This window comes from Dromiciops gliroides, chromosome 2 (assembly GCF_019393635.1).
Source record: "Dromiciops gliroides isolate mDroGli1 chromosome 2, mDroGli1.pri, whole genome shotgun sequence".
Classification (NCBI taxonomy): domain Eukaryota; kingdom Metazoa; phylum Chordata; class Mammalia; order Microbiotheria; family Microbiotheriidae; genus Dromiciops; species Dromiciops gliroides.
In genome coordinates, this window is record NC_057862.1 from 149,643,267 (window position 1) to 149,670,960 (window position 27,694).

The window sequence follows — 27,694 nt, forward strand, 5'->3', positions numbered from 1 at the left end:
TCAGTGTTTACAGGCCAGTGTAAATGAAGTCAGCATCTTGGGGAAGGGGACAATCTAGCTTCTGCACCATCCCCTCATCATGGATTTCAGGGTTTAACCCTGGCCAAGGGTTTTGCAAATCGCCCACACCAGGCAGATGGAAGAGTGTGGATCCCCACTCCTGGAAACACCACTTAGGATAAGAAGATCCAGAACTACAAAAAATTTTTAGAGATATAATAGCCAGCTTTTTATGTAGCCATTTATATATAGCCTTTAAGACTAAAGATAGGTCCACCTTTAAGGCTTTCAAAGTGCCTTACATACACCATCTTATTTGATTCTTGCTCCCTTATCCCATTTTACAGATGAGGAAACACGTTCAGAGCTCATGTCCTACCCATGACAGATCAGAATCATTACCTTCCTGCCCAATGTATCGAACATTCATTCGCTAGTGACAGTCCCCATCCCCACCTTCTCTCGGGGCATATATGATACTTGGGGGAATCCTATCTTAATTTCTTTAATTCTGGTCTCATGGAATTAACTTGTATCTCTTATGCCTATTAACAGGGAGATGAAACTTTGAGCTTTTTTTTTTATTAGTTTTTCTTCTCTGCCCCTAACCTGAGTAATTTATTCATGACCTTTCCCTGCAACATCTTTAGTTTTCTAGACATAATCATGTCCTCTGGCAGGAATCCTTTCCCCTGCGGGTGTTACTAATTACTCCCTGCAGATGGGCTTATTGGTGCTAAAGATAACACAGGAGGAAGGAGGCCGGGTAGGGAATGAGGAGGCTTCATTACTAGTGAGAGAGAAAGGGGTGGGGGCAGGGACATGGCTTGGTGCTTAGGCATAAAAAGTGGGTTCCTTGGAGAGAGGCAGATTCTTCCTCTGGGGCCTGATGGGTTATAAAATGGGGATCAGAATACCTGCCCCACCATAGCTGTTGTGAGGATCAAAGGAGATTACCCACATAAAGCACTTTGTTAATCCTACCTGTCAGCTATTATTACCCTTTGCAATCTGCCCCCAATCTCTCTTTCCAGGTTTATTGTAACATATTCCTCTTCATTCCCTCTATGTTTCAGCCAGGCTGGCTTACTGGCTACTCCTCTACATGCCATTCCATCTACCTTCTTCATACCTCTGATCAAGCTGTCCTCCCATGCCTGGAATGCACTGCCTCCTCTTAGATTCTCTTCTTTGCTTCTTTAAGGCTCAGCTCATGAGCTTCCTTCCACAATTTCCATCCCCTGCCCCACACCCAACAACCAAAATTCTGAGCACCCATCTTTCCCATTACTTAATTTTTTTCTTAACCAGATTTATGATTTCATTGGTGTATAGAACTTACAGTGAAAACAATTCCTTCCACTTGTGCATATTGAAGCTTGCTCCCCAGCTTTTTGAGGGTGACCTAAGATAGTCATCTCCAAAGTAGGGCTAGAACTCCTGGGAAACTGTGATCTGTCTCCAAGGAGACAATAATCTGACCCCAAAAGGATGTATGTTCAATTTATCAGAGGGCAAAAGAGATTGAATTCCACCCTCCCTGAGCTATAAGCCACTTCTGGAGCTTGTCTCTAACATAACCCCATCTATCCAACACTTCTCCTGTTCTTCTGCCCTACCTCTATTATTCAACTCTTCATCTTTTCCTTCTTGCATCTGGAGCCTGACAGATAGGAGAAGTGATTTGCCCATGGTCACAAAACTAGATCATGGAAAAGTATATTGGTCTTTCCCAAACACCACATCCCCCCCCTCCCAGCCCCACTCTCCTGCTGGATGTTCCTCAACCAACACCTACCATTGGCTGAAGGGGAAATCACCATGGGATTTCCAAACAAACAAACAAAAACTATATTTAACCCATCAAGTGAAGAACTAAACTTTGGCTTCATTTCACTAAAGGCTGAATCTGGTCTTCCTCACTGGGTTCTTGTGGTTTGTGGGACTTCGTTGGAGGAAACCACTGATTGCACTTTTTAAAAATTGCTCATCTCTCTCTCTCCCTGACCTCTACTCTCAGATGTTCTTATTAGTGTCTTTAATTACCAGAAACTAGAACTGGTCTTCCCCTGCCACCCACTCCTGTGAAGACAGGAACATGGAAGGATTATGAGAGGAAAAAGTCTAAGATGAAGGAAGTTTGGTAATGAAAGAACTGTGGTTCTGGAGGACCCAAGGGAAATGGAAGGACAAAGCCAGAGAGGGACTTGGAATGGGGAGAACTACATACTCCAGTATTCACAGAAACCCAGATACCTTTGGAACACACAACAATATAAGGCAAACAACAAGGAAGCCAGTTTGGCTGTGATGATGAATGCTGGAGGAGAGCAGTGTTAACTAAGATGGGAAACACAGGTTGGAGTCAAATTGTGAAGAGCTTAAAATGTCAAATAGAGGAGTTTGTGCTTTATCCTAGAGAAGGAAAGTGGCATGATCAGATAAGTATTTTTGGAAAATCAATTTGGCATAAGTACTCTAGTACATGATTGGTGGAGTTGTGATTTGATTAAGCCAATCTAGAAAGCAGTTTAGAACTATGCTCAAAAAAGTTATTAAACTGCACCTACATTTTGACCCAGCAACACCAATACTAGGTCTGTACCCTAAAGAAGAAAAGAACCCATATGTACAAAAATTTAAAGCATTTCTTTTTGTGATTGCAAAGATTTGGAAATTGAGAGGGTGCCCATCAAATGGGAAATGAAAGTTGCAGTAATTTAATGTGATTGAATACTACTGTGCTGTAAGAATTAATGAAGGGTTTATGACCAAACAAGTCAGGGAGAGGAAAGTTTTTGCACAAACAAAACCAATGCCACCCAAATTAGAAGGAAAACAGAAAGCTGGGAGGGGGGGAATCACAGAAAGTTTCTCTGATAAAGACCTCATTTCTCAAATATATAGGGAACTGAGCCAAATTTATAAAAATATGAACCATTCCTCAATTGATAAATGGTTAAAGCATATGAACGATTTTCAGAAGATGAAATCAAAACTATCAAAAGTCACATAAAAATCTCTAACTCTAGAAAAGGATCTCCAAATCCAGGAAAAAATAAAAAGAACTGTGGAGTATAGATGCTGAATGAACCATACTATTTCTTTTGTTTTTGGTGCTGTTGTTTTTCTATTTTGAGGTTTTTCATCATTGCTCTGATTTTTCTCTTATGACATGACTAATGCAGAAATATGATTAATGTTATTATGTGTATATATATATATATATATACATATATATATATATAAAACCTATATCAGATTACCGGCTGTCTAGGGGAGGGGGGAGGGAGGGGAGGGAGGGAGAAAAATCTGAAATTGGGAAGCTTGTATAAACAAAAGTTGAGAACTATTTTTATATGTAATGGGAAAAAATACTTTATTAATTTAAAAAAATCTCTAATTCACTATTGATTAAGGAAATGCAAATTAAAACAACTCTGAGATACCACCTTTCACCTATCAGATTGGCTAACATGACAGAAAAGGAAAATGACAAATGTTGGAGGGGAAGTGGAAAAACTGGGATTGTTGATTGAATTATGAAGTGATCCAACTATTCTAGAGAACAATTTAGAATTATGTCCAAAGGACTATAAAACAGCATACCCTTACCACTATTAGGTCTATATCCCAAAGAGATTTTTTTAAAGGGGAAAGGATTTATTTGCACAAAAATATTTATAGCAGCTCTTTTTGTGGTGGCCAAGAATTGGAGATTGAGGGGATTGAGGGGATGTTCATCAATTGGGGAATAGCTGAACAAGTTGTGGTGTATGATTGTAATAAAATATTATTGTGCTATAAAAAATGACAAGCAAGATGATTTCAGAAAAACCTGGAGAGTCTTACATGGACTCACACAAAGTGAAGTGAGCAGAGCCAGGAGAACATTGTACATATAACAGCAGTATCGTATGATGAACAATTGTGAATGACTTAGCTATTCTCAGCAATACAATGATTCAAGACAATCCCAAAGGATTCATGAAAACAAATGCTATCTGCCTCCAGAGAAAGAACTATTGGTATATGAATATATATTAAAGCATACACAATATTTTTCACTTCTTTCATTTTTTTTGGCTCAGATCTTCTTTCATAATATGACTAATATGGAAATATGTTTTACATGATTGCACATGTATAACCTATGTCAAATTGCTTACAGTCTCAGGGAAGGGAAAAAGAGAGGGAAAGATAGAATTTGGAACTCAAAACAAAAAAAACCCTTGAATATTAAAATTATTTTACATGTAATTGGGAGAAAAATATTTTTTTAAAAAAAGGAAAGGAGAAAGGATGTATCTGAACAAAAACAGTTACAATAGCTCTTTTGTGGTGGCACAGAATTGGTAATTGAGGGGATGCTTATCAATTGGAGAATGGCTGAACAAGTTATGGCATATGATTGTGTTGGAATACTATTGTGCTAAAGGAAGTGACAAGCAGGATGGTTTCAGAAAAAAACAAACCTGGTATGACTTATATGAACTGATGCAAAATGAAGTGAACAAAAACAGGAGAATATTTTACAGTAATATCATAATAGTACTATCAAAACATCAATCAACTATGAAATACTTAGCTATTCTGATCAAGACAATAATCCCAGGCAATTCCAAAGGATTCATGATCCAGAGAAAGAACTGATGAACTCTGAGTGCTGATTGAAGAATACTTTTAAAACTTTATTTTTGTTGGTTTTTGAGGTGTTTACATATGTTTTCTTTTGCAACGTGGCTAATATGGAAATGTTTTGCTTCACATGTATAGTCTATATATTGCTTGCCTTCTCAAGGGGTTGGGAGGGGAGGAAGAAAATTTAAAACTTAAATTAAAAAAAATTAATGTTAAGTTTTTATATGTAATTGGGAAATATTAAATAAGTAAATTTAAAAATATAAAATATAAAAAATTAATAAAGGGGATGGTGTCAGAAAAATCTGGAAACATTTGTATGGAATGATATAAAGTAAAGTGAACAGAACTAGGAGAACAATTTCTACAATAATGGCAAATCTTTGAAAGACTTAGGAATTCTGATCAACATATTGACTCCACAATTCTGGAAGAGATGAAACATGCCTACCATTCCTGATTGAGAGGTGATGAACTCAGAGTGAAGATTGGGACACTTTTTTGGGCTTGGCCAATGAAGGAATTTGATCTTCTTAACTATATGTGTTTATGACAGGGATTTTATTTTTCTTGCTTTCTGAATTGATGTGACAGGAGGGAGGAAAGTGGAAAATTCAAGTCTGAAAATAAAATAAAATTTAATTTAAAAAATCAATTTGGCAACTCTATGGAAGGTGCATTGTAGGTAGGGTTTCCAGCTGAGAGGAAGACCATAAGCTAGGTACTGAACTTCAAGAGAAAAGAGAGACAATGACCTTGAGCTTAGTAGGTAACTAGCACCAGTATCTGGATTGGTTGATATATAAGCATAATGAAAGCTGACATACAAAGCACTTTACATATATTTTCATTTGCTATATATGGACAGTGTAGACCTCAAAGGAGGAAAGAATATGGAGTTGAGAGGCAGCATCAGTACTGGACTTGGATTCAAGAAGATCTGAGTCCAAATTTTGATTCAGATATTAACTAGCTTTGTGACCCTGGGTAAATCACTTAATCTCTTTCAGCCTCAGTTTCTTCATCTGTAAAATGAAGGGGTTACACTCAGTAGCACATAAAATCCTTTGTAGTTCTAAACGTATGTGTGTTCCAAAGGTATCTGGGTTTCTCTGTGAATACTGGAGTATGTAGTCCCTATCTGGCTTTGTCCTTCTACTTCCCTTGGGTCCTCCAGAGCCACAGTTCTTTCTTTACCAAACTTCCTTCATCTTAGACTTTTTCCTTTCATAATCCTTCCATGTTCCTGTCTTCACAGGAGTGGGTGGCAGGGGAAGACCAGTTCTAGTTTCTGGTAATTAAAGTCACTTATAAGAACACCTCAGAGTAGAGGTCAGGGAGAGAGAGATGAGCAATTTTTTAAAAGTGCAATCAGGGGGCAGCTAGGTGGTGCAGTGGATAGAGCACCAGCCCTGGAGTCAGGAGTACCTGAGTTCACATCCGGCCTCAGACCCTTGACACTTACTAGCTGTGTGACCCTGGGCAAGTCATTTAACCCCAATTGCCTCACTAAAAAAAAAGTGCAATCAGTGGTTTCCTCCAATGAAGTCCCACAAACCACAATAACCCAGTGAGGAAGACCAGATTCAGCCTTTAGCGAAATGAAGCCAAATTTAGTGGCTCGGTGGGTTAAATATAGTTTTTGTTTGTTTGTTTGGAAATCTCGTGGTGATTTCCCCTTCAGTCAATGGTAGGTGTTGGTTGAGGAACATCCAGCAGGAGAGTGGGGCTGGGAGGGGGGGATGTGGTGTTTGGGAAAGACCAATATACTTTTCCATGATCTAGTTTTGTGACCATGGGCAAATCACTTCTCCCATCTGTTTTCTAGTTTTGTAAAAGCAATGTTTCTCAAACTAACTTGATTGTGGAACATTTTGGGTCTCAGGGTATGCTGAGGGGAAACCTAAATGTTGGTCTGTAGGTATGGGACACCTAAGATTAAGGGATATCAAGGAAATTTTGGGTCACAGTAGGGGAAATTAAGTCCATTTTTATGCTGAATGATTGTTGCCTTCCTAAATATTTTTATATATAATTATATATGTAATGTGCATTAATATATGTACATGTATATGTATATCATATCTATGTATATTGGGTCAGACCTATATTTCTCTGGTAAAGCAAGTTCTCTCTACCAATGTGGATTGGCATATGATCTATAAAAGATAGTCTTGGAGAATGGTGAGGAGTACTGAGAGATTGAGTGACTTGCCCAAGTTGACCCAGTCAATATGTGCCAGAGGTAGCACTTGAACCCAGGTCTCCCTGACACTTGAGTCTAGTTCTCTACCCACTATTGATATTTTAGAGGGGGCAAATATCACACATTTCTGCTTTTCCTCATGGAGCCACTGTTCACAGTTTTATAGAACAAAGTTTGGGATATCCTGGGCTACCTGATCTTTAAGGCTTCTTCTTTAAGGCTTTCTTTTATGGTGCTTTTACAAGAAAAATAAAATTAGGGATGCAAGTATATACACACAAACATACATATACAAACACATAGCCGCACATACACACACATATACACACACACCCATATATACATAATTCATATGGCTAATCAGGAATTGGCTATCACCTCAATTCTGGCTAGAGCTCAGTTGTCAAACTGAGGCAAATAAGTCACTGTATCAATCCATATCAATCCATCTTTATTAAGCACCTACTTACTATGTACCAGATGATATGCTAAAGATGGGCACTGTAGCCAGAATGAGAGGAAAGGAGCAAGAAAGAAATGTTTCTCAAGGATTTGGGGAACCATGTAGAAAAATTTAATTATTGCTCCCCAGAAAGGTATTTTCATGTCAGTCCCTAATCCACTTCTCCCAGACCCCTTTCTTCTTCCCTTAGACCTAGTAGCTCAAGTCTACCAGTGGCATCAAGGAAGGAAGAAAAATGTCTAAATGAATTTGTTCATTTGGGTGATGAAGCACTGGCTCCCTTCACCAGCATGTAGGGTTCAATAACAGTGGACAGGGTTTCAAAAAATTGCAGCATAAATAGATGAGCCCTTTAAGGTAATAGAAACTCTGTCATCTAGGGGTGAAATATAGCCTTTAAGCCCAGTTGAGGGCGGGGGGAATCATTCCCTCTTTCCCTCTCCTTGCCCTCCTCCCCTTCCCCCTTACAAGTGTAAGAGCTGACAGAGCATTTGAAGTTGAGGAATGGCTCTGCTGACCCTTATCTCCCTGCCACTCCCACCCCACCTCCTGCACTCAGGATTGGGCACTTGTACATGCAGTGGGATGAGAGGAGAGAAGAGGTTCTGGGAAATAAAGACAGTCTTTGCCAAGATGGATGATGTCTAGGATAGGCATAGAAGCAGCCATAATTAGTTCTGGAATCGAGAGGGTGAATTCATCAGCTGCAGAGCCTAGCCTTCATTAAATAACTGGAAAGTTGGCCAGAATGGGAAGAAAAATGGGTGTGGACACATTGGTTTTCTCTCCCTATTTCTGCTAAAGAAAGTTCACATTCTGCCTGGTGGTTGTTGCAGCTAACATGTCCCCAGATGCCTTTGCTGCTGCCTGTTGATCATGCAGAGGAAACTTAACTTTATCTATGTCTCTTCCTTCCCTTAGCCTCCCTCTCTTTTCACAGAAATGGAGGGTTAGAAAGGACTTCTAGTTACCCAAAATGGCTGGTCAGAAAAGAGTATGACCAGGCCAGCGAAGCGCTCAGCGTAAAACATGAAGCCAGCAAATAACATCTGACAGTTTGCCCCACAAGAACTTGGAAACAGTGATGTGTGAGTTACTGAATCACATTGTGGCTGCTTGTTCATTTGACAGTGAGGACAGCTGAGGATTTGAGGGGACTTCTTTTTTTTCCTTCATAAAGATTCCATCCCCAGTGACTAGAAATAGCCTGTTTCCTTTCTCCTGGGGCCAGCCCCTACCAGGCTCTGTTCATGGGTTGTTGCTTCTCTCTGGGAATCCCATTCTTTCACCTTTCAGAGAGGGGCCTGGTTCCTTAGCCTAGCTCCACTCAATCCCCCCAATCCAGAGAGTCTCTCCTTTAGCTCCACTGGGATGGAGCTCCCTGAACTAAATCTTTCTTCTGTAGGTTACTTGTTTTTGTAGGAACAACCAGAAAATTGTCAAAGCTATGGCATCACTGTCTGAAGAGCCTCTGCACCTGGTACGTAGGACAGCATGGGAAGAAGGCCATAGCTAAGGAGTAGGGGGACTTTGTTCTGATTTGCTCTACCTCCTCCAGGTTTTGGCTCCACTAACAGACCAACTTGACAAAGTCTGCCTCAGTATTAGAGTGCAGAGGAACAAGGTAGAGGCAGCAGGTCAGTTTGTGTTGCCTATGTCAGAAGAACTGTCCAGAGTGCTGAAACAATGAAAATTCCTGACATGAAAGCTCATTACAACTGTATCTTCCACTGAAAGTCCTAATCCAATGTCTACTTATGGTAGGTCTAGTTTCTCAAAAAGGCAGTGTGGTACGGTAGATAGGATGCTGGATGCCTCGGATGTTTATTAGTGTGTGATCCCAGGCAAGCCACTTAACCTTTCTCTAGGCCTCGGTTTTTTCAATTGTAAACTGAAGGTGAGGTCGGACTAGATTGCTTTTAACTAAACTCTAAATCTAAGAAGGCCATGCCAGAAGAATGAAAACTCTGGCAAGTCTTCCCAAACCACAAAGGTTTACAAGCTACACAGCTATAAACTCCTTGGACCACTCAGGATTAAAGAATGTTAAAAGTTGGAAGAGATTTTGTAGATTCTCTAACTCACATTCCTCATCTTTAAAATTATAAAACTGAGGTCCAGAGAGGCAAGGTGACTCTATTTCTAATTTACAAAATGTACCCATTTCCCTAATTACTAAGCAAGTTTAATTTGTTTTATCAGTGTTCAACATTAAGTTTTTAATAAAATATTTAATTAAAAAGTATACATTTCCTTGCCCCAATGTTGGCAGGTTGAAAACAAAGTTTCCTAACTTCTCCAATATCCTTTCCTTTTTTCCTCTCCTACCTCTCAGATTTCTCTGATCCATGGACTCTTTAGGAAGCAGCATTGCATTCCTCCATTCCCATCCCCCCAGGTGTCCTAGGCAAGCAGGAACTCTGTTCTCCTCAAAGACAGGGGACTCTCTGTACCCCAAAGTCAGGCTCTGTGCTGGCAACTCCTGAGGATGAGTAATCCTGACATCCTGCCCAATGGCTCAGCTCTGAATTAAAGAAGCCCCATCTGTTTGGGGTGGATGAAAAGGGAGATCTGTAAGAAGAAGCCAGTTTCAACAGGGCACCCTAAGCTTACTTCTTGTTCTTTCATTATTCTGTGTGTATGTGGATTTTCCTGCTATGATCTCTTCCCCCTACTTCCATTTGTCTCTGTCACCATGAGTGAAAACTGTTTATTAATTTGGATGTAAGCACTTATATGTGAGGAGCACTGCCTTAAGGAACTGATAGAGATACTTGGGGGGGGGGGCTTAGATAAGACAAGGCCACTGCCCTCTTAGAGCTTTCAGTCTCATAGAGGTGTATAACATAATACAAAAGGCTTCCTAAATGAAATAACATTTGAATTGGACTGTTAGAGGATAATTAGGAATCTCAGAGGAAAAGGAGAAAGGAATATTCTAGGGATAGGAAATGGCATGAACGAAAGCACAGAGGTAAGAGGGTACAGATGTTTTTCAGGAACTGAGAATATAGTCCAGTTTGGCTGGAGCATCAAGTATGTCATGAGTATGAATGTGAATCATGGAACTGAAGAGTTGGCAGGTATTTCAGAGGCCACCTATTAAAACCCACTCCTCGATCAAGAAACTTCTCTGTGATATCCCCCCAAAATGGGAGGGAAAACCCACTATTTTCTTAGAAAGCATTAAGAAGTTTTCCCTTATATCCAATCAATCAATCAATCAGCCTCTCTCTCTTTCTCTCTCCTTCCTTCCCTCTCTCCCTCTCTCTCCCTCTCCATCTCCCCTCCCCTCCCCCTCCTCTCCTCTCCTCTCCTCTCCTCTCCTCTTCTCTTCTCTTTCCCTCTTTCTCCCTCTCCCCCCCCCTCACCTGAATTCACTGCTTATAATTTTGTCCAAAGGACCAAGCACCACAAGTCCCTCTTATGCCCTCAGAGCATCCTTTAAATGTTTGCTGCCAACTATCACATTCTGCCCTAAATCTTCTCTTTTCATGCTAAGTATTCAATTGTTCCTATGCCATGGTCTCCACACTTCCCACTATCCTCTAGATGCTCTTCAGTTTGTCAGTGTTCTAAAATGTCACAATCAGGACTGAACCCAATACTCTAGATGTGGTCTAACAAGGCAAGGCATGATGCTATATCACCTTCCATGTTCTAGAGCTCTCTTTCTTTTAAGGCAGCATGAGATTGTATGAGCTTTTTTGACCATTTTGTTTTCACTGTTGACTTGTATCAAGCTCAATGAATGAAAACCCTCATTTTTTCACATGATATTTTCTATGCAACTCCAACATGGACTTGTAATGTTTTTTTAAAGTAATGTATAGAACAATACATTTATCTAAAGCATTTCATCTTATTAGATTTAATACAATAACCTCAGGGAGCTAGGTGGCACAGTGGATAGAGAGCTGGGCCTGGAGGTCAGGAAGACCAGAGTTTAAATCCCAGACACTTAGTAACTGTGTGCCCTGGGCAAGTCACTTAACCCTGTATACCTCAGTTTCTCATCTGTAAAATGAACTAGAGAGGGAAATAGCAAGCCACTCTATGGTGGTTTGATTCAACAATGATGACAACAACAAAAACATAATAATATCATATGTCAAGATATGTTTTGATCCTGGCTTTACCATCCAACATGTTAGATATCCTTCTTAGCTTTGGCTCATTGATAAATGTATCAGCATGCTATTGATACGTTTATCTAGGTCAGTGATAAAAAATATTGAACAACTAAGGGCCAAGGGCAAGATTTCTGAGGAACTGAACTAGACACTGCGTTCCTCAAGTATATAATGAACCATTAGTGAGTTACTCTGGTCCAATCATTTTAACAAACTTCAAATCCATCTAACTGACATATCCTGTAGGAGCAGAGTGTCCAAATAAGTGACCCTAGGCCACATTCTATAATACCCCTTAGTGAATCCCCAATTATAAAACGTAATGGAAATATTTAACAAAATAAAAATACATAATAAAACATCGATAACGTAACTTTTAAAAATGAAGTCAATATTACAGTCAATACTAAGCCTGCAGGGATCCTTATGTATGAAATTAGTGGCTCCATGTACTATTTGGATTTGACACCACTGCTTTAGACCCTCTTGTCCACAAAGACAGCAGGGCAGACTATAGCAAAAAACTTTGCTTAAATCTGTACAAATTAAGTGTATGGCATTTATCTGATTTATTAGTCTGGTAATCCAATCAAAAAAGGACGTGAGGAAAAAAATGACTTGGCCTTGAAAAAGTCATGTTGCTTTTTGGTAATCATCATGGCTTCCTTTTCTAAATATTTACAATGTATGAATAATAAATTCTAAAATTTTTGTCAAGAATCCAAGCCAAGCTCACTGACCTATATATATAGTCTGAAGACTTCATTCTCATTCGCTTTTGGAAAACTGGAGTATTTGCCCTTCTTTAAGCCCAATGTAACTTTCCCATTTTTCATCTTTCAAAGATCATTGACAGCAGTTGAACCCTTTCAGTATGTGAGGATTCAGTTCACTTGGGTCAGGTGCCTTGAGCTTGTCAAGGGTGGCTTGTTTATCATTGTTATTGTTCAGTTATTTTCAGTTGTGTCTGACTCTGTGACCCCATATGGGGTTTTCTTGGCAAACATACTGGAGTGGTTTGCCCTTCCTTCTCCAGTTCATTTGACATATGAGGAAACTGAGGCAGATAAAGTTAGATGACTTGTCCAGGGTCACACAGCTAGTAAGCGTCTGAGGCCAGATTTTAATTCAGATCTTCTCGACTCCAGGACCAGTGCAATATCCACTGTGTCACCTAGCTGACCTTGCAATTTTTGCTGTTCTTTTCAGTCACAAGATTCCTCTTGTTTGCAGAGTGAGACAGAGGCAAAATAAGATTTGAGAAGTTTTGTCTTTCTATCATCCCTTATTATTTGCCTGTATACCGTCAGTTAGTGGTTTACTCCAGTGTCTCTGCCAAGAAAACCCCAAAATGGGGTCACAGAGAGTTGTACACAACTGAAACGACTCTGAACAATACTGTCATCAGCGTCTTAACTTTTTTTATTCTCTTTTTTCCCCAACATGATTTTTAAAAGCCCTTTCTGGTGTCTTTGTTGTTTCTCTCCAGCCTCAGCTCATTCTGAATTTTTAGTTCTTCTGACAATAAGAAATAAGGTTGAGGGGGCAGCTAGGTGGCGCAGTGGATAGAGCACCGGCCCTGGAGTCAGGAGGACCTGAATTCAAATCCGGCCTCAGATACTTAACACTTACTAGCTGTGTGACCCTGGGCAAGTCACTTAACCCCAATTGCCTCACTTAAAAAAAAAGAAATAAGGTTGAGATTGTAGAATGCCATCAAGCTGTAGAGGGCATTGAATGCCAGGCAACATGGTGTGATCTTTATTAAACACTTCTGTGAGTGTAATGTTGTGGTAGGACATGTACAAAATGTTAATACACCCCAGCCCCCTTCCTCTAGGGCTTAAAATTCCTGTCTTTACCTGTCACTCTTAATAACAACAGTCTTTCATATCTGTAAAGCATTTAACTTCTTGAAACACATTTGCTGAGGCAGGTAGGTGGATTCATAGTGCACCAAGCTCTGGGCCTGAAATGAGAGGACCTGATTTCAAATCTAACCTCAGACACTTCCTAGCTGTGTGAGCCTGGACAAGTCATTTAACTTCTATTTGCTTTAATTTTTTCATCTGTAAAATGGGAATAATAGCACCTACTTCTCAAGGGTTGTTGTGAGGATCAAGTAAGTCGATAACTGTAGAGCACTTAATACAGTGCTTGGAACGCAGTGCTATATAAATGTTAGTTATTATCATTATTTATCCTCATCCTCATCAATGCCTCTCATCTCATGGGATCTCTTGCAGCCTTCTGCAGCAGATGAGGAAGAACCACAACCTCTATTTTAAAGATGGCAAAACTGAGGCCTGGAGAAGTGAAGTTATTTGTCCAGTGTCACACAATGAGTTTGGAGCACAGCCAGAACTTGAATCCAGGTCCCCTGACCCAGGCTGGCCCACTGCACTTTACACACTCCCTGTCCCAATAAAACAGACACACAAGCTTCCTCTTTTCCCTGCTCTCCCATCTTGTATTCTTTCTTAGGAAACAGAAGCTGCACAGTCAATACATTACTGTTCACTCTGGCTCTACCCTGACCCTGGAGCATTGTGAATCAGGGCAGCTGCTTTTTTTTCAGTGCCCTGGGCTTGCTTGTCAATTGATTACAGAAGCATAGATTTATTGCTACAAGGAAGGATGGAAGGGAGGGAGGGAGAGAAGCATGAAAGAAGGAAGAAAGGGAGAGAGGAAGAGAGAGAGGGAAGAAGGAAGGAAAGGAGAAAGGGAGGGAGGGAAGAAGGGGAGAAGGAAGAAAGGGAGAGAGAAAGAAAGAGAGGAAAGAGGCAGGGGAGAGAGGGAGGGAGGGAAGAAGGGGAGAAAGAAGGAAGAAAGGGACAGAGGAAGAGAAAGAGGGAAGAAGGAAGGAAGGGAGAGAGGGAGACAGGGAAGAAAAAAGGGAGAAAGGGAGGGAAAAGGAAGCAAGAGAGGAAAAGGAAAGGGAAGAAGGAAGGGAGGGAGGAGGGAATTATTTATTAAGCATCTCCTATATACCAGGCACTGTGCTAAGCACTTTACAAATTTTATCTCATTTGATCCTCATAGGAGCTCTGAGAGGTAGGTACTATTATTATCATCCCTATTTTAAAGTTGAGGAAATTGAAATACTTAGGTTAAGTGACTTGCCCAGGATCACACAGCTAGTAGGTGTTTGAGGCTTGAGTCAAACTCAAATCTTCCTGACTCCAGGTCCAACACACTATCCACTGTACCACCTAGGCTGTCTCTAGGTGCTTTAGAGGCCAGTGAGTCTAACCCTTTCATTTTACAAATAAAGAAACTAAGGGAAAGAAAAGTTAAGTGACTTGCAAAAGGTCACACAGTCAAATAAGTGACTTGAATTCAACATATGAATTCAAGTCTTCTTGACTCCAAGCCCTGTCTTCTGTCCACTCTACCAACCTAGCTGTCAACAAGGTAGAACATTAGTTTATATTTCTAGTATCTTATCTGATCCTTATAATGCTCCTGAGAGTTAGGCCTATCAGTTCCCATTTTCTGCTCATGTTTCTAATGAGCAAACGGAGGTGGAAAAAGGGGCAGAGACTTGCTCCAGGCCAAATGACAAATCAATGGTGGAACTGTTTCTGGAACCCGGCTCTCTGCTCCGCAGAGTCCAGGACTCCTTTCCATTGTACCTCCCAGCCTCCCTCACACAGCAGTTATTCCACATACATGTTTACTTTTTTCCCACATACACTTTTAAAGCACCTAATGCATTCAGAGCACTGAGCTAGGTGCAGGGGGAGAGAGGACCATTTGCCCTCAAGAAGCTTACAGTCTAGGGCAGCTAGGTGGCGCAGTGGATAGAGCGCCGGCCCTGGAGTCAGGAGTACCTGAGTTCAAATCTGACCTCAGACACTTAACACTTACTAGCTGTGTGACCCTGGGCAAGTCACTGAACCCCAAATGCCTCACTAAAAAAAAAAATAATTAAAGAAGCTTACAGTCTATTGAGGTGGGAAAACAAACCACTGACACTTAAAATTAGTATGTCAATATTCTAAAAGTGCATAAAAGAGCTGCTAGGGTTGGGTGAGGTCTGGGGGTCAGGGGGGAAATTAATACTGATTGAAAGGATCAGGGAAGGCTCCCTGGAGAAGGTGGTATTTGTGTTCAGTTTTAAAGGACAGACAGGAGGGAGAGAGGAGGCACAGAATTGTGGCAGTCGGCATGTGTGCAGGGGACAGCAAAGGGTCCAGTGTGACTAGAACGTGGAGTTCCTGAAGGAGAGTTTTAAGAGACGAGACTGGAAAGACTGGCCTCAACTGTCAAACCAAGGTGTGGGAGCTTTTCTCATTAGGAAAGCACTGAAGGATTCTCAACAGAGGCTTGACAAGAACAGATTTCTGGATGGGGAATACGAGTCTGATATTGGTGTCCTAGGCTGCTCCCTTTCCTCTGTGTTTGTGTGTGGAAAAGCCAACTTAGCACCATTTCTGAGCTCTTAGCACCTACCCCCTCTTTATGGGCTATCATGCACACTCAGTGCTTGGAACTTTTCAAAGTTCTCATGATCCCACATGAAATATAATGACTGATTCAGTTGAAAAGGAGACACACTTTTCCCCCTTCTCAGTACAGAGGTGCGGGGCTTTGGATGCTACCAGAAAAGTTACTGTGTCAGTTGGTTTTGATTAAATGTCTTTCTTTGTTACAAAGTTGGGCTCAAAGGGAGTGTATGGAATTAAAGGGGAAAGAAGACAATAAGGAAGCTTAAAACAAATCATTATCTACTGATGGTCAGAACCCTGAGAAAGGGGCAGGACAAGTATTATTATCCTGTTCCGTCTGAAAAAAAAACCACACCAAAAGCCCAGAGGACTTGTCTCAAGGTCACAAAGCCAATTAGTGTTAGGGCTGAGCTAAGAACTCAGGTGTCCTGATTTCCAGTCCAATTATCTTTCCGCTAAACACCCTGTCCATTGCCATAGATTATGAGCTATTTTCCTGCCTGAGCCATGATGGTCTCACCTGAGGCCATCCCAGTGATTGTCTAGTCTCCTCCCTGGCCAGAGCTGACCAAATGTTAGAGCAGACTGGAGACTCCCCGCCTAACAGGTGAAATCTCTTTCAGTGACGCCTCCTCCAGTCCCTTCAAGACCTCCCTTGCTTCTGAGCCTAGCTGACAACAGGCTGAGGGACACCTGGTGAGGCCAATCCATTGTCCCATAATCACCCCGATCTGTTAGGTTAGACACTACCAGCTGAAGACCCCAGACGAGCTCGTTCAGGTATAATGAGGCTGAATGGGGCTGGAAGGAAGGAGATGGATAGGAGCTGGCCAGCTTTCATCAGAGTAGCCGAGACTGCAATCTGTCTTAGCCCAGATCCTCTGGCAATCTCGACAGCGAGATGACTCAGATGGAATGGTGAAGTTCCCTGAAGTCTGAGGTGAGGGGAGGAAACAGTCAGTCAACGAACAGAAAATAAGTCACTCGGCTCCCAGCTTTCTTCATTTCAGATCCTGATGGGGCCTATTTCCTTGGAGTCTCTCTCCTGACCCTGGAACATTGCTATGCTCGGGCAAGTGGGGACCACAGGTAGCTTTGGCATTAAAGGATGTATTGATTACAGGCCCTGCACTTTGCTACTTTGCTTCTTTGCCTCCTCATCTCCTCCCTCCTCCCCCCTCCCCCATGGCTCCCCTGGCAGATGGCCAGGACTTCCCACTCCACTGGCTGGTGCTAAAAATGCCTCGAGACATTATTTCTCTATATATTATATATACGAAACAGATTATATAAATATACATACACACATATACATATATAAATATAGATATATAAGTAAAAATAGAAATAAAAGCATATATATATATATATATATATCATTTCCTAAAACTCCTTCACCATTACAAGGCAAAATGCTTTGAATCTCCCTTCAGTCACTGTCTCACAAACAAATGGCTTCTTTTTCCTACAAGGCTAGAGAAAAAATGGACCTTGGAGATCATGCAATCTAACGTTTCTCATTTTACAGATGAGGAAACTGGGTACCAGAGAGGCAGAGTCAGTGGCTCAAGGTCACACAGCTACACAGTGGCAGAACTGCCGTGTCTCCTCACTCAAGTTCAAGGCTCTCCAGTACACTGCACATCCCCTTCAAGGGGAATCTTCTTGCTCACCCACTCAGTATCACCTGGATGAAAATGTTCTTAGCAGGAGAGGCCCACACCATTATGGAGGGCCTGGCTAAGAATCCTGCCACCAGGCTGGCCACCCTCTGTTGACACTTCTCTAAATGGGGGTGGAGAACACTGAGGGGGCAAAGATCATGCCCCTTACTCAAGGAAACCTGGCAAAGAAAGCAGGGTGATGAGCCCCCTGACTACACAGGCCCTCTGATGCCACTGCTCATCCTTTCTCTCCCACACACTTCAAGCCTCTTGATTTTCAAATATAGAGTGGAGGGCTCACAGAAGACATCTCGTCACCCCTAAGTTCTCACCTGTCAGAAGTATTGTCTCTGATAGGGGCTCCAAGGCCACGGCCGACCTCCTAGACGCCCCCTGTGGAGGCTTGTTCCAAATGCCTGGATTCTTTACAACCAATTGGCCTGAGCCCCAAGGTTGTGCATCACCTCATTCTCTACTTATTGGAGTATTTGTGGGCAGGGAATTGAGAGGTCTTTCTCCCTCTCCCCCAGAGTCTCCTGCTCAGAGTGGGGACTCAGAGGTCATTCCTCTTACCATGAAGCCGGGGGCACAGGTGCAACTCCCTGTGATGCTGTGACAGTCAGCCCCATTCTGACAGGCACACACTAGCCGACAGCCCTCGCCGTAGGAGCCAGCAGGACAGGACTCATTACAGTGTGGGCTGGCCCAACCTGCGTGGCATGTGCAAGCTCCTGACACAGGGTGACAGCTGGGCAGAGAGAGACAGACAAAAAGAGATGCTGGTCAGGGATGAAGAATAGATAACCATAACCCAGGCCCACCCACAGCATAAGGGGAAGGAAGGCCCCAAATTTATACTAATGTGGGACTCTGCCCAGAGCCAGGCAGAACCATTCCAGTCTCACCTCCTACTAGCACCTTGACACAGATTTTGTTCTCTAGTTTTGCAGTACTATTTGCCATTTCTTGAATACGTCCCGTCCTTTCCTATCTCTAGGTTTCTGCCCCATGCCTTTGCTTCTGCCTGAAATGCCCCTGGATCTCCAGCTTTCAAAATTCCACCCCTCCCTTTAGGTGCCTCAAACTCCACCTCCTTTATTGAGCCTTCTTGATTTCTCTCTTCCCCTCCCCACTCCAAGTGGAAATTATTTCACTCTCCTCAGGACTACTCTAACTTTAAGAAATACTTTTTAGGGGCAGCTAGTTGGCGCAGTGGATAAAGCACCAGCCCTGGATTCAGGAGGACCTGAGTTCAAATCTGGCCTCAGACACTTGACACTTACTAGCTGTGTGACCCTGGGCAAGTCACTTAACCCCCATTGCCCCACAAAAAAATAAAAGAAAAAAAAGATATACTTAAAAAAATTAAGTATTTATTTCTTCATCCTCCTACTTCTCCCATCTACTGTGAAAAAAAGAAAGATGGAATGCTTCTATCATGTAAGCAGTAGTCAAGAACATCAAATGCCATAACCATTTATATCTCTCCTGTGGCACTAAGGTTCCTTTTTTTATTTATATACGTGTCTTATAACCCCAATTAGATTGAGGACAGGGATTGTGGTTTCCCCAATGTCTAGCATTGTGCCTTGTGCAGAGAGGGGCTCAGTCAATGCTTCCTGAAGGTGCACCCCTCTGCCTGAGGTCTCCTGGGGCCCAAACTTAAAGTTGGTTCTTTCCACTCCACCTCAGTGTCTCTAATTGATCAGAAAAACTAAAAACAGAGGCTTGGAGCTTCAATTCCTTCCCTTCAAGATGAGGGGGCCATCCACCACCAGGGGAGATGCCTTGACCTACAAGGGGTGGGAAAGAGGATTGGAAAAGGAAATGAATTTTAGGGGTTTAGACAGGTTCTCTGTCCCCCTGGATGGTCCTCAGACTTAGAATCATGGACCTAGAAATGACCTCTGGTGGGAAGAATGAGTGTTAGCCTATTCTGATCTACCCCAGAGATGCCAAACACACGCATGGATTGCTGGAAGCATGGCAGCCACAACGCCCCTGAGGGCCTGGAACAGATTAAGATATCACTGGGAAATGTTCAACAAAATACAGAGAGATACAATGCAACACAGATGATATTAATTTAAAGTTGTCTAAGTCAACCTGTGGCCCACAGGGATTTTTATGGACAGTTCAGTGGCCCTGGCTTCTATTTGAGCCTGACACCATTGATCAAACTGTTCTCCATTTCTTCCTCCAAAGAGGAAATGAGCTTACAGGGAATCATGAGGGATCAAGATAATAAGTAAGATAATAGGACTTGCTAACAATGGAAGAGGTGGTGGGTCTCTGGAAAAGAACAGGAGAAATTCTTATCAGCGTGAAGGTGATCTGTTTGTTCCTGCTTGGAGACAGGCTTTGGAATGGAGTGAATGTGTGTGTGTGTGTGTGTGTGTGTGTGTGTAGAATAGGGATGGTGGGGAGGGGTCAAGCTATATGTCTGAGATCCTAGCTCTGGGATCTTCCAGACTTTCTATACAGACAAGTTCCTTCAGGTCTTAATCATGGCCAATTGAATCTGGATGTTCTCATCAAAAGGTGACTAGAGATCCCAAGCAGAGACAAATGCCAGTTCCCTGGCTGGCAGACGGCAGGAGAGATTCCCCTGGGTCATAGGCCCACGTCTCTGCCTGGGAAATCTCAAGCAAAGCTTACAATCCTTGCTGTTTAGTTGGGTTCCTTTTTTTGCCTCCTGTTTTTTTCCATTTTCCCCAGACATCGATTAATCACAGACTAATAGGAACTGAAAGCTAAACATTACAGGAATATTTTAAGGGTGGTTTTGTGCAGTCTCTCCTCGATAGCACATGCTATGAGATTTTTATCAATGCTGCATCTGTTGGCTTAATCCAATCTTTCAAAGGTAATATATGATCTGGGCTGCTGGAATCCTTCTATGACAATTCAATTGCAGGGGGCACATTCAGAAGGCAGGTCTCTCCTCTCAAGGTTGTTTTCTTTTATTAAGCAGGATGGCGCCTTTGCATACAGCATAGTAAGTTTACGAGGGGCATGAAATAACTTGGAATTGTGTTGGTGATTTCTCTCTGAGATGGGTGATCACAAACCAAGTTCTCCCAGAGAGCTGAGTGAGGATAGAATTCTGTGTGGGGAGACCAGAGCTATTGGAGTTGGGATGTTTCTGTCCCCTTCCTGGGCAATAACAGAATCTCATGTTTGGGAGAAATCTCAGTGACTGTTGAATCCCAAATCTACCAGAACAGAAGACACAGTCTACACTATCTCTGATATGTGGCCAAACAATCTCTACTTGAAGCTGTCTACTCTCTTTAGAGGCAGTCCATTTCCCTTTTGGATAGTTCTGGTTATTTGAAAATCTTTCCTTATATTAAGCCCAAATCTGCCTCACTACAGTCTGCTTATTTCTAGTCTCTGGGGCCAAGCAGCATGAGCCAACAACCTTTTCTATATTAGCCCTTACACCAATAAATACCCTAAGTTTTTTCAGCTGATCCCTGAATGACAAGCTACTCCCAGACCATATGAATTCCCCTCTAGGGACTCAAGACCCATGGTGGGGCAGAAAGGAGATTGAGGTTTTCTGTATCTTCAAAGCTGCCTTCATCTCTGGAATCAAGCAGCAATCCCCTATTTCTCAAGGGCACCAGGGCCCTTTCTTTCCATTATGCCTAAGAGGAATGATATAACCAATTCATTGCACAGGTAGAAATAGTGAAGCAGAGAGAAGGGAAATCTTTGGAGAGGACATTTTTTATAACTATAGAAAAAAGATACCATTTGGTCAAGGCATTTCTACTTAGTGTGCTGGCCAAAGGTGCCAAAGAAGGAACAATCCCTGGGTTGATGAGGACTTCCAGAGGTACCCCCACCTACCAGTATGTTCAGACTGATAGCTGTTGACATCTTTTTCCCCCCTGAATTGAAGGAGAAGGCTCTGTAGGGGGGTAAACTCCCAAAGTGGAGAGAAGGGTTGACCCATACCCCTAAAAGCACATAGTCACACAGAGAGGTTCTGAGCTGTTCTCTGTCTTCTGTGAGGACAGAGCAAAAGAAGAAAAGAGAACAGCAATACAATTTCAGCAAGTTATGGAGAACTTCCTGACTGCTGGGGGGAGATTGAAACTTGGAAATGGGCACCCAGAGGAGGGAGAAGAATCTTTGAAAATAAGAAAGACAATGTCCTGTTGGGACACACCTGGCAGGAGGCAGAGAGAGAGTGTGATGAACTCTTAGCCTACAGAATGGTCTCTTGCAAAGTACAGGTTTGGAGGAGTTATTCATGTAGATATTGGCAGATACCCGGGCTAGGTGGTCTCTTGGAATCTCCAGGGGCTTCCTGCCTTTTCAGAAAAGGTTGCTAACATACCACTTGGTTCTGAAACTCAGCATGTGTTAAAGACATTAAGTCAAATAAATAATCATCAATATTAGATGAGCTAAGATTAGCAAGGGGGCGTGGGGAGGGAGGGAGGAAGGAGTCCATCCAGCTAAATAATGCATAGAGCAATCCTTACGGAAATGATAAATTATGCAGGGCAAGGTTGTGCAATAATCAACAGGATAACAGTAGCTATTTAATTTGGGGGCTTGGTTGGGATATTTACAGTAGAGAACACATGTTCTATATCAACAGGAGCAATGTTTCTTTTTATCCCTCAATGAGCCACAGCCCTGCACTCAATCTGCCCTATAAGGGGGTGGTGGTGGTGAGGTAAATGGTGTGTCCCTTTCTCCAGGAAGATACCCAGACACCCCTCAGATACCCAGCCAATAAATCATAGTGGGAGGCATAGTGCCTGAAATGACATTCCCCTGTTCTCTCTGCTTACTGGAATCCTACCTCTCCTCTTCAAGGTCTAGATCCACAGCTTTCTCCTCCAAGAAGTCTTCATTGATCACTCCAATCCTCACTGGTGTCCTCTTACTCTGATCTGTAGCAATTATTGCCTAGACGACTCATTGGAAAGGGGTTCTTTTTTGGGGGGGGTGAGGCAATTGGGGTTAAGTGACTTGCCCAGAGTCACACAGCTATTAAGGGTTAAGTGTCTGAGGCTGGATTTGAACTCAGGTCCTCTTGACTCCAGTGCTGGTGCTCTATCTACTGTGCCACCTAGCTGCCCCTGGAAAGGGGTTTTTAAATTTTTTATGAGTATCATGGGTCATTCTGGCAATCTGGAAACATCTATGGAACCTTTTCAGAATAATGGTTTTTGTGGTTTTTTTTTAAATTTTGGAGTTTAGAGTTTTATTTGAGATTTTTGTTTTTCATATTGTTTATTTACTTAGTTACAATTAGCTGACATTATTTTGTGTTTATTGTAAAAATTATTTTAAAAGAATGCATAAAAAATTTAGGGATATAAAGGGAGTCCTTTGAGTATTTCCTTCGGAAAAGTTATACAAATTGGAGAAGTGAAACACTTGATTAGTAATTCAGAATAATGTTTTAAATGCATAAAATTTAAAAAAACACTTAGGATGAGCAATGAAAATGATTATATTGAAGTAAAGATGTAGATTCTTTTTCATCCAAGTTTATGGACACAGATCTATCCATGGATCCCTTGGGGATCTGAGGACTGCCTGCACTAATCACTTAACGCATGCAGCCTTGCACTGCACATGCCTTGGCTCCACTTGTAGAATCTAAAGTCCTTGAGGGAAAGGACCCTGTCTTCTTGCTCATTTCTGTGATACCTACTGTACTTAGCACAGCACCTCTGCACTGAGCAGGTGCTCAGTGAGCATGCTGAATGACCGAAGACGCAGGCTGACTCAGCAGAGGCCCTGGAGGTCAGGCAATCTGGAGCTCATCCGACTGAGCTTCATGGCCACTCTGTGGCCTTTGCCTCAATCTTCCCCAGTCCTACTCAGTTCCTGCAATCAGAGATTCCTTGGGCTCTCAGAGGGCTTGAGAGCAGCGTTGGTAAAAATCAAATCAAATCAACAAATATTGACTAAGTAGCCATTACTTGCAAAGCCCCTTGAAGGTCACCAATGGCTTTATGTTGATTTGAGGGCAATCAAGTAATAAATAAATCAAAAGAAGCAATGTGAGTTGGGGGAAGGAGGGGAGAGCCATTGGGGGGCCAAGGAGGCTCTTGTCTTCACAAGTCATCAGCAAAGACAAAATCCCTGGAGTGTGGACAGCTCCTGAGTCAGTTATTGCCTGTCATTCTTCTTCCATCTGTCTCAGGACTGACAGCCCCTGAATGCATTGAATGAAGTCTGGGAGGTCGGGGAGAGGGGAGGGGAGGATAGTAGCTGTGGTGAGAAATAGGGAGGAGAAAAAAAAGAGGTCTTGCCTCTGCTGCCATCTCTTCTTTCTGCAACTGCCTTGAGAAGACACTGAGTGAGAAATATGTTTATCAATGGACAGAAGTCAGAGAGAGAGAGACATGGAGACAGAGAGAGACATGAAGAGATGAAGAGAGAGAGGGAGAGAGAGAGATGGAGAGAGGGAAAGAGAGATGGAGAGAGGGAAAGAGAGGGAGAGAGAGGGAGAGAGAGGGAGAGAGAGGGAGGGAGAGGGAGAGGGAGAGGGAGAGGGAGAGGGAGAGGGAGAGGGAGAGGGGGAGAGAGAGAGAGAGAGAGAGAGAGAGAGAGAGAGAGAGAGAGAGAGAGAGAGAGAGAGAGAGAGAGATATGCCCTGCACATTGTAGGGACTTGATCCCCTTTTGTGTAATGAATAAGTGAATGAAGCAGGAAGAGAGATAGGAGGAAGAAGAGATGACCAGGAGGCAGTCCCAAAAGCCTCTGAGTCTGAGGGAAGGAAAAGTCCAACTTCAAAGCTCTTGGAAGTGAGACTATGGAAAACCCCTGTTGTTTCTTGTCTCCTCATCCTTTGTATAGAAAACCCATCTGAGGGATGGATAGGACATCATGGACACTGGAGAGTGAATTACTTAGTACCATGTATTACATGAAGACGTTCCTGATCTCTCTGCTTTTTTTTTTTTTTCTATTTTATTTTGTCTCTATTTTCCATATATACATATTTATATGTATACATGTTGAGTGCCGTTATAGAATGAAGCTCTTTTATGCTTCTTGTTCAGTTGTTTTGGTTGTGACCAACTCTTCATGACCCTCTTTGGGGTTTTCTTGGCAAGCAATTTGCCATTTCCTTCTCCAGCTCATTTTACAAATGAGGAAACTGGGGCAAACACGGTTAAGTGACTTGCCCAGGGTAACACAGCTAGTGTCTGATGTTGGATTCGAACTCAGGTCTTCCTAACTCCAGGCCCAGTGCTATCCACTGGGATACCTAGATGACCTCTTATGCTTACTGATTGATTGATTATAGGGAGTAATCCCTGTCCCTCTGTCTTGAATGATCCCTCATCTGTCACTCATATTTCTGTCCTGCCCTCCTCCAACCCCCCTATTTACGTGAGCTCTGGGCTACTTAGGGCTGGAAGCCAGGTTCTGCTCAGGTTGGAGGTCGGGGTATCTGTGAGTGGGAAAATTCTCTGACTCGTCTTCTGGGTCAATGATGCCAGAGACCCTGGCTGCATTAGCAGAACACAGAAGGGAAGCTTTCTAAGACAGTGAGACCATTTGTGGACTTAGCAAGAGCCAAAGCTTGATGCGGCTGCTCCAATAACACGCTTAGCTTGCCCTGACTGAAGTACTGAGTCCAGGAAGCTGCTGAGCAGGGCACATCAGGACAACTGTGCCCAGTTAGGAGCATATTTTAAGAGGGAAACAGACTGAAGGGTGAAGGATCTGAGAGGCGATCTTGAGGAACTGCTGAAGGAAATAGGACATTTGAGCCTTTAAAAGGAACAGGCTTAGAAGAGACACGGGAGCTGTCTCTTCATAAAAGAAGGGCTGGAAGTCAGAGAAGAAGAGATAGAATTCCTCGGAGTTCATTCATTTGACTGTATTTATTGAGTGCCCGCTATACAGAATGTATTGGGCCAGCCACAGGGGATGATACTACAGTCACTAAGACATGGTCCTTGCCAGGGGGCAGAACTCAGATCAATGGATGAAAGTTTCAAGGAGCTAGATTTTGACTCAGTACAAAGCAGGCCATTTTAACACTCAGACCTGACCAGCAATGGACTTAATGGACTATATTGTGAGGTAATGAGCTCCCTATCCCTGGAAATGTTGAAGCAGAGATGAGATGGTCAGGTGATCAGTAAAATCCTGCCATTTTATAACATTTAAAGATGAAGAACCTCAATACCCAAAACCTATGTGGGCAAGTCACCCACCAAAACTCAGGTTCCCAAGGTAAATGAAAGCAGGACAATGGGAATGTGTGTGTGTGTGTGTGTGTGTGTGTGTGTGTGTGTGTGTGTGTGTGTGTACAATCCAAGTTTATAGCTTATTATTGTTGTTTAGTGAATTAGTCAAGTCCAATGCCATTTGGGATTTTCTTGGTTTTTGTTTGTTTGTTTTGCAGGGCAGTGAGGGTTAAGGGACTTGCCCAGGGTCACACAGCTAGTAAGTGTCAAGTGTCACTGTCTGGATTTGAACTCAGGTCCTCCTGAATCTAGGGCTGGTGCTTTATCCACTGCACCACCTAGCTGCCCCTCATTTGGGGTTTTCTTGGCAAAGACACTGGAGTGGTTTGTCATTTCTTTCTCCAGCTCAATTGACAGATGAGGAAACTGAGACAAATAGGGATAAGTAGCTTGCCCAGAGTCACACAGCTAGTAAGTGTCTGAGGCCAGATTTGAACTCAGGTCTTCCTGACTCCAGGGCCCACCCTCTATCCACTGTGCCACTTAGCCACTTATGCCTGATAGCTTTGCTTCTTCAACTGTGGGTTGCAACTGCATATGGGGTCACGTAACCAAATCTGAGGGTTATGAAAAATGTGGCAATAGCAAGAAGTTGTATATACCTATTTTATATACCTATATACCCAGGGTCACATAAAAATTTCCTGGACTAAAAGGGGTTGCAAGTGGAAAGAGTTTAAGAAACTCTCCCTGATAGGATCAATCAAAGGATCATTCAAGGCCTGCAGTCCACCAGCCCCTGGCTGCCCTGCTTCATAGAGCCATAGACTCATCCGATGGCATTTTCCTGAACACTATTAATATGTGCATGGTCACATGTCTAATGCTGGAAGGGATTTCAGGGGTCCTCTAGTCCACCCCCTTCATTTTGCAGATAGGGAAGCTAAAGCCACAGGAAGTTAAGTGACTTGTCCAAGGTCTCGCAGGTAGTTAGAATCAGAACCCAGGTCCTCTGACATCTGGGTCAGTGATTGCCTGTGGACAGGACGGCTCACACCTCAGGCTGAATACACGGGGGTGGAGGTGGGTAGGGGGGTGCCATTCCTGCTTTTAAAGAGCTGTAGCAGAAGGAGATTCCATGACTTTCATCGACATTCTTTTGGGGGTGGGGTGGGGAGGAGTTCCCAGTGCTCTCCTGAGGGGTAACCTCAATCACACAAAGTGAGAGGCGGAAGAAAACTTTAACATCATCTCTTCCACCTTTTTCATTCTTTAACTGAATGGCAGCCCAGAGAGGGAAACACACGGCCCACGGTCATGATGTTAATAAGCGTCAGAGCTGGGGCTCAAACCTAGGTCATGTGCCTGAAAGACCAGGAATCTTTCCAATTTGTCTCCCTTTGTTCAGACCTGTCATTTCCTAGATCTGGACTTCTGCTATCTCAGTCCCTTCCAACTGGACAAGGATCAAGGGCATCCGGATTGTTAGACCTGCCCCAGGGCCTGGTTTCCTGGGAGTGGGTCTACATCCCTTCTTCTGACCCTATGGAGCAAACCCAGTGCTCTTAGGCCTCCCACCACCCCTTCACCTTGCCCCGAGACCCCTCGACTCATCGGTCCTTGGGAACACCTACCTGATTGTGTTGGTGGCATTACAAGGACAAGGCTTGGTGCACTGTGGGCCGTGCAGCCCCTCAGGGCACAGCCGCTCCTGGCATCGGGGTCCTTTGTAGCCTGGGTCACACACACAGGCACCAGTGGCCGGCAAGCACTGGGCCCCATTGTGGCAGTCACAGCGCTGGGAGCACTGGAAGCCAAAGGTACCGATGGGGCATTCCTCTTGGCATCTGCAAAGGAACACACATAGCCACTGAGACTTCCCTAAGATGTCACCAGTTGCCAAGCCTTGCTATGAATTATAGCATCAAAGGATCACAAATTCAGACCCGGAAG

General features: G+C 42.9%; 1 protein-coding gene across 10 annotated transcripts in view; it reads right to left on the minus strand.

Annotated features, from left to right (window-relative positions):
* Nucleotides 1–27,694, minus strand: part of MEGF11 (multiple EGF like domains 11) — a 466,023-nt gene that overhangs the window by 51,854 nt on the left and 386,475 nt on the right. For all 10 annotated transcript variants that reach the window (XR_006354901.1, XR_006354902.1, XM_043986259.1 and 7 more), the window contains 2 exons: nt 27,376–27,588; nt 18,132–18,306 (listed from right to left, as the gene is read on the minus strand). Coding sequence is in view for 8 of the 10 variants with exons in the window: in XM_043986259.1 (XP_043842194.1) it covers nt 18,132–18,306; nt 27,376–27,588 (388 nt within the window). In the remaining 2 variants the exon portion in view is untranslated. The remainder of the gene's footprint in view (nt 1–18,131; nt 18,307–27,375; nt 27,589–27,694) is intronic.